This window comes from Sabethes cyaneus, chromosome 3 (assembly GCF_943734655.1).
Source record: "Sabethes cyaneus chromosome 3, idSabCyanKW18_F2, whole genome shotgun sequence".
In the NCBI taxonomy this organism is placed as follows: Eukaryota; Metazoa; Arthropoda; class Insecta; order Diptera; family Culicidae; genus Sabethes; species Sabethes cyaneus.
Genome location: NC_071355.1, coordinates 78,300,058 through 78,314,610, shown reverse-complemented (window position 1 = coordinate 78,314,610; position 14,553 = coordinate 78,300,058). Strand labels below are relative to the sequence as shown.

The window sequence follows — 14,553 nt, the reverse complement described above, 5'->3', positions numbered from 1 at the left end:
TCCTAGTGATTTCAATCCCTTTATACTATATATTTATATAGTAGAAAGGCAAAACAGTTATATCTTATTGATTAATGCAGAAAAAGCAAAACAGTCTCCAGCATAAATATTCCTCTTTAATGTGCAAAATGTTGTCTAGAACATCACATTGAGCTGTCTGTTGAAATAAACATGTTACACGAAGAAATGTGGTTTGAGGGGTCGTTTATAAACAAAGGTCTGTTGCTGAAAATGGGTAAAACGTAGAAGTGTGATATCTTCGGAAAAAATACTTGAAATTGGTTTATCTTTAACATTCTGAAACCAAAAATGTGAAAAAAAATTTACTCAAAAAGTTATTACTAAAATTGTTGTTAAAGTAACGCTTAAACATTGGACAACCCCTTCAAAATATGCATCATTTTTTTATTCAAAAAGTTGCCGAAGACTACATTGAGCTGAGACACGCCGTTTAACCGCAAATATATTTGTGCCGGAATTTCAATTTCTGGTCCATAGTGCACAGCTGACTTTTGTTGGGGATACTGTAAAAATTTGCTATTGATAGAACTTATGGGTAGTGTTACCGAAAACAGAGGCTCGTATCAAGAAGTACCTCTAAATTTTTAATAACGTATTCTCTTTCCAGTACTTCGCTAATAATACAGTAGTTCCATACAGTAGGTTTCTTCTTTCGACTAAAAGGATAACCGAGTACTTCGCACGCTAATAGAAAGCTCATTTTTTCAACACAGTATGCAAAAATGTCGATTAGCTTTTGCAGTTCATAGCAAACTTTAAAGGATTTGACCAGCATAAACATTTTAAGATCTACCTCATACAGAAATGTGGATTCTTGTGCCAGTACAGCACAAATGTCGTTGAAAAATAAGGAAAACAATAGCGGTCCGACGTTGCTTCCTTGTGAGACGCCAGCATGGTTACTAAATTCGCAAGAAGAGACATCACCTAGTTTTACTGGGGTTTCCATAAAGTATAATTTTTATGAAACAAAATTAATCGTGATGAACTTTTCAGCACTGGAAGAGGAAACGTTTCAAAACAAACTGCTGTCAAAACATTTCATATTCGACCACTAAGAGTGCTGTAGTAAAATAAGTAGTGCGTCCAGATATTAAATGACTGAACCTTTATACTCCGTGTTGGCATGAGGAATTGACGGTGATTCCACCGCGGTGTTAGGCGAAGAAACCCCCGTATATATTGACAATTGATGGAGTAAGTGATAGAGGAATGTAATTAATCAAAGGTGTTGTTTATAGTATCCAAACGGAGTGGGACAACACGTACAGGGGAACGAGCGAAAAATTAGATATAAGGAGGGATCATTGAAGCATCTCCTAATTAGGTATTGTACCGTTCCTCTTTACCCAAGCTGGGGGATCTACTGATCGAACCAAGCTATAATGGCAGCCAACAGCCAACCATAACCGGATTGTAACGCAACTTCTCCTTCCAAGTCCTGTGATGATCATGGGGTATGAATACCGAAAATTGCCTAGGTATTTCTTTGATTTGTGATCGCGAATCGCAATAGTTTGAGGTTGGGTTGTAAATTGATGTCCAACCTAAAGATATGATTTTTTCTTGCTGATAATTGTAACTTCTATTAACCGGTGAGAAATCGACATTTTTTAAAGTTGTAAATTTATTTGTACTCTCACTAGTTGACGTTTGAATGAGTACGTTATGATCGAGTTCGGTGAAATAAGCACTGAAATTCAAGAAACATGTTACAAACAGCATCCATTCAACAAGGTTTTACTAAATGTACTAAATGGAACTATTTGTAAATATTTGCACCGAGGTAGTATAACTTGCAACAAAACTGCAATTCGTGTTGACTATATAAATAGTCGCACATAAAAGCAAGAAACAAGCACTTCACTCCGGTATCTGCTGCATATCTCGCAAAAGATTTATTGTAGGCTTGATTCTTATTGGCTACAACCATCCACGGAAGGATGATTTCATTGAAACCCCAACAGTGTCACGCAGCAGGAACGTACATTTACTGTCCCTATGATGCTAGCATTAACATCGGCCGCGTGCTAAAAGGATGCTCAGTTTTAACGAGCGTCATAAATACCGATTCTTCTTGGAAACCGCTTTGTCCAGTGACTGACCGGCCGGCGTCCGTCGTGTTCCCATTTAATGTGCCCACATTAATTTCTGTTCCCACAAAACGAAGAACAGCAACTATCCTGTTCTGGGTCCGTACGGCCGGCTGGGAATCAATGCTGAGTGTTTGGAATAATTAATTACCAATTCATGCTACGGGTCAACATGCGAGCCACGCGTAGATCCCCTACATGGACGTCATCAAGTATTCTAAAGTTGTGCGGGCGTTGTTGACCGTCGCACTGGAGGTGTAGCCACTATGAGGGCAAGTTCTCAATAAGTGATCTGATTTCTGTGTGCTCTTTGTCTAAACGTTAAACTCTTCATTCTGCCCGGGATCGTATTCCAGAACCCAGGCCCCAATTTGATGGGTTCATTACACTAACCACTTCTCTGGCAATCTGCGCGTGATCCACAGCACACGCGAAGTCGTTCACCAGTGTGTTGTGGGCGGATTTCACACATTGTCCATTTGTTCAGAGCTGCCCTTTCCTACTTCATCTTCCGTCGCCAGCATTTAAACTTGTTCCAGCAAGCCGCACTACTGAGCGGCTCAAAGAACCGTTAGTAGTAATTTGTTTTTGCGGTCGCCATTTCACGAATGCATGTACCGTCAAAGCGACTCCAATTAGTCAGCGTACACATGTATAATAATTTGTTTAATTTAAGACCTCTTGGTAAAGTCCCGGCTGCGTATACAGTCCGTACACAGAGGTAACAATGAGTCACACATGGTGTACGATTAATGCTGCAGTCTGTCGTTCGCCTCGTGGCCCGTTGCAGGTGGTGGCTACTTCGAATGAACTTAACAACATAATTCTTAACAATGACACAAAGAAGTCAGGAAAATCCATTAAGACCAAGAGGGAAAAATATTAAATATATATAGCTCTTCTGTATAATTTCTGCAGTAAAATTTGCCACTGGAATTTCACTACCAAAGTGCTTGGTAATCCCGCCCTAAACAAAGAAAAGATTGATGAGAAAAAAAAATCATCATTCGAATCATTTAAAAATCAGAAACAATTATGCATCTCTGACTTCTCGTAGTTGCCTCAAGCAATTTTAATTGTTTTAGGAGTAAACGAAAAGTGTTTTCGAGGGCACCTTAAGCTTAAGCATTTTCACTGTGATTTAACCAAATTAAACCAAATTTAGAGATTTTAATTAAGTCTCTAAATGGCTCAACTTAGTACGCATGCGTACGCAATTCACATTATGAACTGTCTTTTCCGGCAATATTGATAAGCCATAACTTCGAAACGAAAAATGTCATTTTAAACTTGTCTTACTAAACTTGTCAATTTAAAAAATAACTTCAAATTTTAAATAATTTTAATTTTAATTTAAATCAAATTTTAACTTTTAACTTTTAAGTTTTAAGTTTTAAGTTTTAAGTTTTAAGTTTTAAGTTTTAAGTTTTAAGTTTTAAGTTTTAAGTTTTAAGTTTTAAGTTTTAAGTTTTAAGTTTTAACTTTTAACTTTTAACTTTTAACTTTTAACTTTTAACTTTTAACTTTTAACTTTTAACTTTTAACTTTTAACTTTTAACTTTTAACTTTTAACTTTTAACTTTTAACTTTTAACTTTTAACTTTTAACTTTTAACTTTTAACTTTTAACTTTTAACTTTTAACTTTTAACTTTTAACTTTTAACTTTTAACTTTTAACTTTTAACTTTTAACTTTTAACTTTTAACTTTTAACTTTTAACTTTTAACTTTTAACTTTTAACTTTTAACTTTTAACTTTTAACTTTTAACTTTTAACTTTTAACTTTTAACTTTTAACTTTTAACTTTTAACTTTTAACTTTTAACTTTTAACTTTTAACTTTTAACTTTTAACTTTTAACTTTTAACTTTTAACTTTTAACTTTTAACTTTTAACTTTTAACTTTTAACTTTTAACTTTTAACTTTTAACTTTTAACTTTTAACTTTTAACTTTTAACTTTTAACTTTTAACTTTTAACTTTTAACGCTGTAAACTAGTATTGCAGTCTTTTCCGTTTATTTTGATACTAATTTTGTAATGATCCGACCACGATAAGTGGCCCAAAAACGATCATACACATAAGCATTCCAGTGCGGCTTGAGCTTTGTAAACGAAACACAACCAGAGAAAAAAAAGAAGACAACATTTTATTTTTTGGCCATCTTAACTTCTTCTTTTTCGTTTGTTCCAATACGTTGTGTAGTTTCTGAGAAAAAGGTACATAAAGTTTGAAAATCGTGGTTTTTCAGAAGCGGCGTTTTATTCCGTCGAGGTTGTTCCACGCCGCTCTGGAATGCTTATGTGTATGATCGCTTTTCGGCACATTAGTATCAAAATGAGCGGGAAAGACCGTAGAATCAAAATGTGAAATAAAAAAACAATAAATTTTTCAAAAATTTTAGTCGTTTATGTCCCCTTAAAAAGAATACAATACAGTGGTTTACCGATTTTATCTATCCATCCGAAAATTTTTGGTAGATATATGGAAAGCAGACAAGTTTGGCGAAAAATAAATTGCTCCAAAATAATTTAAATGAACAAAAAATATTGTTATTATTAATCATTTTTTTCAATTATGTATTATTTCAGCGTAATTTTACGCATAGGGCTCATTTTATTCATATCAACCATTAGCCATAATGCATGTCAACTCAGGAATATTATGAAAAGAGGCATATCGAAATTCAAAATTACTCCGATTTTATTCAAATTTTGTGTGCTTATTCCTTTGCAGTAAATTTTAGATCCGTATTTTTATTTGGTACTTAGGGTTCTATTTTCTGAGTCAGTCTGGTCCCAAAAGTTACAATTTTTTCCACCTTTATTTCTTTAAAAATTCATAACTTTTGATCCATTGAACCGATTTAAATTATGTTAATACCAAATGTAAAGTATTTTAATGGGCTTTTCAGAAAAACATATTGGGCTAAGCCCCGAACTTTTTTTTTATTATCGCAAAAACATTGCAAACATTCACTTTTTATGTTTCCATGGTGTGTAGTTTTCTAAGTTTTCGTAAAGTTTCGAGAATACAATGGAGACGCATGGTTTTTGTTTTTATTTGTAATGAAACGCGTCTCTAAAATAAAACGCCTTGCGAGTCCATTGCATTTTCGCATTTTATTTCTTAAAAAAGTGTATCTCAAAAGCTAAAAATGTCACATATCTGCTTTTTTGATACCGTATGTAAACAACTAGTTTGCCATTGAAAGTATAAGAAAAAATAAAACCTTCTTTCCATTTCCGGTTTTTGAGTGAGTGCTATACCTTTATACTATATATTTATATAGCAGAAAGGCAAAAGCGAAGATTTTAAATGTTTTAAGTGATTTTAAGAGTTTTAAAGCTCCTACAAAAAATGTTTCTGCAATCATAAAAAATTTTGTACGTCAGTTTATTTTTTTTTTCTGAAAAGCTCATTGAAATTTCTTTTATTTGGTAATAAAATCATTAAAATCGGTTCTATGGTTCAAAAGATTGGAAATTTTAAGTAAAGAAAGGTGAAAACCATAGTTTCTAGCGGAGACGGGGTGTGTCTGTTAGCGTTACGGTATAGATAAATATCACAAAGGATCATTATGAAATGTTAAAATTCTTAACTTAAAAATATGCGTTACAGAATAAATTGAAGTAACTTTGCGTATTTGACTTCAGCATTATTATACCCATTCTTTGTATAATTACATACCACTGGGCCACAGATGCCATATAGTAAACAGAGAAATATTCCCTGTTATGCATAAATTCATGAAATCTTCCAAATTTTCATTCCACATGGTTGAAACGACAATTTAAAAAAAGGTAGATAAAACCGGGTCTAAATGGTAGACCAAATTGGGGTACCTAAAATCGGATGTAGATTAAACCAGGAGTAGATATAATTGGAATACCACTGTATTACTGTATTGTATATGATCAATGTCGCCTACATGTTGCTCTCCCAAATTTCGTAGCGTCGTCTATCCCCAATATTTTCGTAAGAGAATTTTCGCAGGGGGGTGTCAGGCGGGATTTATAGGGCTCGTGCTTCTATAGCTCAAATTTTCTCCCTTTGATAAATCTTCCAGAAATGTCGGGAGTATAACATATAACGCCCATACATGAATTTTTTGTGAATTTTAGGGCAGTATACGATACAGTTGAGCGCGAAGAGCTATGATAGATAATGCACGAGAATAGTTTTCCGGATAAACTGACGCGGCTGATCAAAGTCGAAAGGCGGGAGGGGTGGGGCAGTTACAGAGACTGTAGATTACAGAGGCGACTTGGCACTCAAAAACCGCTAAATTTTGAACCAAAATGGAGAGTACTATCACAAATAAAGGTAACTCTCCATTTTAATTAAAAATTTAGCGGTTTTTGTGTGCCAAGTCGCCTCCGTAATCTATAGTCTCTGTAGGGGCGGTGGGAACCATGTCGGACGATTGCGCAGCGCAATTTGTTCTCTTCAAGAAATATGCAATACAATCTCAATCTATAAGAGTCAATAAGCTGAAAATTTTCTGATGTAAAATACTTACGAATTTCTTTATTGGCTGAATACAGTATTTAATTTAACCATTACCTGCACCATTTCGACTAATATTCTCATCCCATTTCTTTACAGGCAACTTCTTTTTCACCCAACCGCAGCGTGGCTTCGTGCCGTCGTTCGAAAACCCTCGGAACGGGTTTTTTCCTTCGGCCATTCAGCGAAATCAACCACCCGACTCGTACCAGGAGCAAACGCTGTTCGTCGGCAATGGGCCTGGCAGCAGCAGCAGCAGCAGCGGTGGCCACCATCGTCAACCGTCCAGCCGTGGAGTGGCCACCGGTAGTGCGGGAGATTCCAGCGGAGATGACACCAGCGGTCAACTGCCATCGCGTAACGGTGTAACACCGACGTACTTTCAGTTCACCTACACGGTAAGTTTGCATTCGCGGTGTGAAGTGCGTGTGGCATTTTTTTGGTGGGTTTGCTGAAAATTTTTGCCGGGATTGTTAATGTAGTTGGTAGACTATTTTGAGTTGTTTGAGTTGCGTTAACACCGAGACGAAAACAAGAGGATTACGACATTTTGGAGTTGTGTATCGATTATTATCGTATCATTGCTATGCCGGTATGTGGTGGAATTATCTCCAGGGTGATGTTTTAATTACAGCACTGCTACGGCTACTGCTGCTACTGAATGTGTCAGTGGACCGAACACGGTCTAATTACCGATGCCTGGGGAGAGGTACAATCCAGATAAGACAAAGATGGAAAAACACCTGAGTCGACCTTGCCACACTTTTATCGGTATCTGCAACTCTAGCATTTACCTTTCTAATTGAAGTGGAATGAATTAAAATAGTTTCAATTTGAGCGAAAATTCATTTCGCAGTAAAACAATTTAATTTTGCTCTTGTTTTAAACTGAATGGTACGATTGCAGTGACTTCTAATTTGTATTTCGATTACAATCACAAATTTTAAACTGTCATTGCTAGGTGGATTCAGATTTTTTTTTCTGCGCAGTTAGTGCCAGTTAAACTGGTTCAACCTGTAGAGAAAAACAGTGCAAGAGTTGCAAAAACTGTCTTACTTTTTATGGTACGCATGGAACCGGCTTCTTCTGTTACGACTCCTCCACCGTCCGGCGGTACTGGGGCTGGCGGTGGTGCTGATAATAACAACTTTCGATTGCCATGAAAAAACGGGTAGCCAAGAAAAGAGAACAACCGGAATGAATAGGTGCTAAACCCGATGGAAATCGAAAGTGCAATCAGATAGCGCGGAAAATAGGAAGAAAAACCGCGGAGAGGAAAAGTGTTTCCACCCCGCCTCTGATTGATCGGCTGTTAAATTGCCCGTAGTGTAATCAAATTGCGTCGGTACGCGTACCCGCTTAAGCTGTTATTGGCTTGATTTGACTAGTATTTTTTTTGGCAATCGACTTGTTGAGGAACAACAATTATCCAACGTTACGTATCGCTTGTAGTTAGAGAAGGAAATCAAAAGAGTAAATCAAATTGCGAGCAAACGTGTTGCTACATAGCTACTTGATTCACCGGCAAAACACTTGAAATGGCAAATACGTATGTTCAATGGTGGTAATTTCATCAAGTTTGGTGGTTTCCATGAAAATGCACGAAAGTTTGGCTTTCATTTACAACATAACCATGTCGGTATAGCCAATTTTTTTCGTGTGCTCTTAACCAAATGATTAAACTCGTTCAGCAAGGAGCAATTCCACGGAGAATTTTCCTCAAATGCTAGAATCCGAAGAAATCTTTATACTTATTTATAATACCTCTATCTTTTAAATTCTACAAGGCTTCAAGGCTTCTTTTTGCAGCAATTTATAATTTTCGTGATGCGAATTTCCAAGCATAATCCATATGAAAATAATTTCAAATTCGTCGGTCCCTGTCGGATTCTCTGCTGAATATTTGTTTCGTTATTCGCTCATCCGCCATCTTTGCTACGTGGCCAGCCCAGTGTAGCCTGTCGTGTTTTAGTCAGCTCACAATATCAGCATCGCACGGTGATTAAAATAGACCAAATATCAGCATCTTTGTATACTCGGTATATTTCATGATTCATGCGCCTGCACCTCACTCCTTTTTCGAATACCACTAAGAATTAATCGCAGCATTTTACCCGTATGAACGTCAAAAGCTCGTCGGTTGCACTATTTCATCGTCCACGCTTTGTGGCCATAGAGTACGATCGGATGAACTGGCATTCTATAGAGTGCGAGTTTCGTACGGAGTTGCAGACTACTAGACCTCAGCTGGCTACGTAATCCGTAGAAGATCCATTGTTGGAAAACCACATATTCAAGCATAATCCGCTACAGCTCATTTCGTCTTACAGCTTACTACACCTCACCGCCTTAAACTTTATAAACAAATGGCGAGTCTGCAAGTTGAATTCTCGGAATTTATCGAGTATTTGTCGCAGGCTGAACGTTTGGTCCACCATGCAACGTCCCTTTAGAAAACCGCACTGGTATTCGCCAACAAAGGTTTCCGGGAAAGACCTCAGTCTATGAAACAGGATGCGGTAGAGAACTTTGTATGCAGAGTTGATGAGAGTAATATTGCCGCGATAGTTGCTGCATTCGAGTCGATGGTGGCCCTTTTTTAAATAGGGCATGTGAGACCTTCCAACCAATTCGTAGCTCGTAGGTAGTTCCTTTTCAGTTCATACCTTTAGTATGTATAACCGGATGGATTGTGCATTACAGCTGTTCCCGACTTTTAGAAGTTCGGCAGGGAATCCGTTCTTTGCCGCGGCTCGTTCAGAGTTGGTGGATCCACAACTTATTCATCATCCTCTATCGTTGCCCTTTTTTTGTAGACAGCTAAAGCCGTGGGCTTAAATCGTCATTAGACATTACCGTTCTTTATCGACAGACTTCGTAGCCGGCTGTTAGAGTACAGGAAAATTACGGGGCCAGTGTAACGATCTTACTGACTCTATCTAGCGAGCACCGCCTAGCCGAGATTCGAACATACGACGACTGGCTTGTTAAACCAGCATCGTACCTCGAAGTTAAGTGGGCGGTGGTAGCTTCATCTAGTTCAGAATTCAACAGAACATTGAAATGTTGTTTCTAACGCCTGGCCACCTCCGGTTTTGCTGTAATCAGGTTCACCTCCTTGAGGTTGCACATAACAGAAGTTGATACAATCCGGTTCCCAATTCTCTTGATCGTTTTGAAGAAGCTTTTTGTATTGTGCCTCTCGAAGCACTTCTCCGCCTCCGCAAGAACGCGATCCGAGTACTGGCATTTCTTACGACGGTGAAGTTTCTCTTCGACAGCTCTAGCATCTCCGTATCTCTCCATGCTCTGGTGTGTCACAGTTGCAGCCAATATGTGAGTTCTGGCTCGATTTTTCTCGTCAATCACTCGTTGACATTCTGCGTCGAACCACTCACTGCCCAGTTGTAACATGTGACCATGTCCCATAGTAAATGTAAATAGTTGTAAAAATTGTATTTTGTATTTGCATGTTAGGAGGTAGGAAATAATTGTTAATTTTTAAAATAAAATTCCCTCTCGAGACGCCGTGGTTACCAATAGCTTCATTATACCGACCGAGCGGGAGCAGAGAGATCGCGTAACGCTTGGGAGTTCGGCTAAAGCCCGCAAGGGGGAGTTGCCAGCGGACAGCAACTGGATCGGGGTTTTTTTTGTATTCGGGCAAGCAAGGCGATCGAACGTGCCGTAAAGTCCGCTCCTTGAGTCGGTTTGGAGTTTTACATGCGGTTTCCACGTGGCGGTAAAAAGTGGTTATAGATCCCATCGTCGGTGGATCGAGGAGTATGTGCGTGGCCCGGGAAAAGTACCCGTCACATAATCATCCTAGGAGTGCCCAGAACATCGTGTGACCGTGTTCAAACCCGATAGGCTTTAATTCCGCCAATCCGTGCCATAATACCCGTCCATGCAAGTGGGAGATTAATGTGCCAGAAAATAGCACCAGAATATGCGCTTTTAACCAGTGTCCTGTGAAGTGCTTAAAAAGCCACCCTCCCGTCGTCGATCCCGGTCCGAGCCACCACGGTTTTTACTAGTGTCCGGTGAAGAGCCAATAAAACTACTCTCCCGTCGTCGACCCCGGTCCGAGCCACCAGGAGCCGCCAAGCGTCCGGGGATAGTTGCTCCGTTTATTTTCGATCAGTTAGGCAGCCCCCTGGGATATGGTAAGTCTGCAATGCTCTAATCTAGCCGTAAGTGAACCTTTACTTACATTTTGGCGATCCATCGAAAATAAATTATCGATCGATTTTATTCGAGAGTTAATTTTTTTCCCTCGGACGTTGGGAGAGTTCCTATAGGCGCTCGGCGAAATGTAATTTGTTAAAAAAATAAACTCTCGTTGTGTTAAAATCCCATTCCTTTCAATTTCGACGAGATTTGGCACAATCAAATTTGCGCAAAGGTGACCTTGATCTTAAAGACGATAGATAGTGGCGTACGACGACAGTAGATAAGCAATAGGTCCCATAGAGGAGTAATACAATAGCATGCATTATAATAGGCGATCGGTGTGTGCTACTTCAGATTGACTGTGCACATGTTTTTTCGTTTCTCGATCGTACTCATTATTGCAGGTGCAGGCTGTATGAGTTATTGTTTGACGTACAAGTTTTCAGAGTAGAATTCTGAGGCGAAGGAAGAATGCCTTTAAATAAAACTTATCTAGATCAGATGTCGGGGGCATGGCTTACCGAACAGTAGTTGTGGGAATTAGAAACTCGAATTTGCTTAAAGATGAGTAATATGGGTTAAGCGTTAATCGCAGAAAACTGAGAAATACTCTTCGCGGAAAAGCGAAGGGATGGGGAAAAGTTAACAAATGAAACCCCAAAACCAATTTGCTCGTATGCCCACGTATCAAACGGTATAAAACTAATAAAGATTCCTTTCCTTATTGCTCTTTCGGTTCCGCAGAGGAACATGTGTTAGAAATATGAATTCACTAGCATAAGCAAGAATTGATCGATGATCAATTTAATTTTAATTTGTTGCCATTTAGGCTTTTTCGTGATAGAAAAAAATTTTTATTCCCTTTTGGCACAGACCATATGTGATCCATAAAGGATAGCAATATTGATTTTATTGATCGTATTTAGGAAACTGAAATATTTAATTTGTCTAATGAATAACAGAAAAGCATTCTGTTTGGCCCTTAAAGAGGGAAATGTCACTTCATTCGTACATACATTGTGACTAAATAGGTCGTACTTAGTAAATATATAATAATACTTCAACTGGCACAAACAGCAATGCTTAACAATGCGAAAAAGGTAGTGTTAATAGACACTTGGCGCCCTTTACTCTGAGTTTAATAACAATCTTATAACACGTCGTGAATAAACAACCTTCTTATATTTGTGCCTCGAGATTGAAAGGTTTCTTTTTTTCTATGGCGCAGAAATAGATCAATAACCGCGATACTGTTTTACGTTGCACAGTAGCAACTTGTGGGCGAGCTAATTTTCTAAATAACCGTTTGATATCAAACAATCCAATAGAGGCGAATATTTTTCAATGCGGAACTTTTTCCATGATACTTGTCTTGTCAAGTGATAGCGAAGCATGGACCGAACTCCGATGAAGTTGAAGTCCTTCGGCACCTTGCCTGTCGATCATCTTAAACCGTGCGGCGGTGAATGATAATAATGTTTTAACTATCCATTTTTTCGGACTTTTGTTGAAAAGGGTAAGGCGCAGCACAGTTTCTTTATTCTCACCACATGGCTCAATCACTCTTTTCTGTGCACAGAAAGAGTAGATTACATGCTGTGAGAGGATGATTTCCAATTGCATCTAGCAAGTAGGATTAGAGTAGGATGTAAACATCTTAGGAGTCGGGCAATTTTGCTCCACCAGTATGGGTTGGGGACGGATAATTGCCACTCAGGATTTTTATTCTCGTAATTTTAGGAGTTGTGCAACTCTGCTCTACCATTTTGGGTCGGAGACGAATAATTGCCACTCGGATTTTAGTTTTCGAACATTTTAGAAGCCGTGCAACTCTGCTCCACCATTAGGGGTTGGGGATGAACAGTTGCATTCGGGATTTTGGTGGTCGATATAAAATAACATTGATCAGAAATTATACTGAATAGGTTAATCGGTGGTTAGACAAACCTGTATGCGTCTTTTAAAGAAAGACGGAATAGAACACGGTAGTCTAGTATGAATAAGGACCTGTGCAAAATGCGAAAGTACCAATTCTTAGGTAAAGTTGTCAGAATGGATAGTTGCGGTTATAATTGATTGCCCGCCAAGGAGGTTTAACTCTCTCAACACGCCTGATGAGAGCTTGCAGATTGATCATCTACGTTAGATGGGACAATAATAAATAGTCGACCAGCGCTACTCTGTTATGGACAGAGTTTCGGAAATTCGAATCGCTTCGAGTGAAAACCCAATTAGACTCGCCGTGATGGCCTGCTCCGATCACGAGGGTCACCCCAATGCGTGTACTCGATTCGACGTTCCTTCTAAATAAGTATACTCATTTTTTCAAGATTGTTAGTTTTTTTTGTAGTTAATTTGTTTGTTATCGTTTAGAAATTGGAATTTGATTTGATTTGGTTTAGTTGTTTTGTTTGGTTAAAAAAAAATTCATAGCTTCATTTTTTTATTGTGCCATGGGGGAAATGTAACATGTGACCATGTCCCATAGTAAATGTAAATAGTTGTAAAAATTGTATTTTGTATTTGCATGTTAGGAGGTAGGAAATAATTGTTAATTTTTAAAATAAAATTCCCTCTCGAGACGCCGTGGTTACCAATAGCTTCATTATACCGACCGAGCGGGAGCAGAGAGATCGCGTAACGCTTGGGAGTTCGGCTAAAGCCCGCAAGGGGGAGTTGCCAGCGGACAGCAACTGGATCGGGGTTTTTTTTGTATTCGGGCAAGCAAGGCGATCGAACGTGCCGTAAAGTCCGCTCCTTGAGTCGGTTTGGAGTTTTACATGCGGTTTCCACGTGGCGGTAAAAAGTGGTTATAGATCCCATCGTCGGTGGATCGAGGAGTATGTGCGTGGCCCGGGAAAAGTACCCGTCACATAATCATCCTAGGAGTGCCCAGAACATCGTGTGACCGTGTTCAAACCCGATAGGCTTTAATTCCGCCAATCCGTGCCATAATACCCGTCCATGCAAGTGGGAGATTAATGTGCCAGAAAATAGCACCAGAATATGCGCTTTTAACCAGTGTCCTGTGAAGTGCTTAAAAAGCCACCCTCCCGTCGTCGATCCCGGTCCGAGCCACCACGGTTTTTACTAGTGTCCGGTGAAGAGCCAATAAAACTACTCTCCCGTCGTCGACCCCGGTCCGAGCCACCAGGAGCCGCCAAGCGTCCGGGGATAGTTGCTCCGTTTATTTTCGATCAGTTAGGCAGCCCCCTGGGATATGGTAAGTCTGCAATGCTCTAATCTAGCCGTAAGTGAACCTTTACTTACACAGTGGGCCAATAAGGTGAAAAGTAGAACTTTTTTCCTATTATTTTTTGCTTTGATTTTAGCAATGTAGTGTCATCAAAACTTTTGATCGTACTTTTTTAGTACTTCCCATGATCTGAAAGAGTCAAAAGTTAGTCACGGCTTACTATGATGAAAATAAAATAAAAATAACTTTTTCTGTTGGGAAACACACACTTAGTTTTTTCGACAAAATTATAGACAATATGAAAATGAACAAACTTGCTGAAAAAATAATAGATCTATCTCTATCGGATGCAGAGATATAAAGTATTTTCTTGGGAAGCTCTTTAAAAAATAGTTTTCCATACTTAGCTTTTGCTGGTTGCGTTTTACAAAAACACATTGTTCTAGGCAATTATCGAAGCACTCAAAACACATGTTTTTGTAGAAGATCGAAAATCTCTAGAACATTTACACGCCAAGTTATCGCATAGTCATGCTTTATTTTTCCTTAGCTTCACCCTTCA

The 14,553-nt window shown here is 38.6% G+C and overlaps 1 protein-coding gene across 1 annotated transcript in view; it reads left to right on the top strand.

Annotated features, from left to right (window-relative positions):
- Positions 1-14,553, top strand: part of LOC128742323 (mucin-5AC) — a 187,978-nt gene that overhangs the window by 106,180 nt on the left and 67,245 nt on the right. Inside the window, exon 2 of the mRNA XM_053838653.1 lies at positions 6,722-7,020. Coding sequence (XP_053694628.1) covers positions 6,722-7,020 — 299 coding nt within the window. The remainder of the gene's footprint in view (positions 1-6,721; positions 7,021-14,553) is intronic.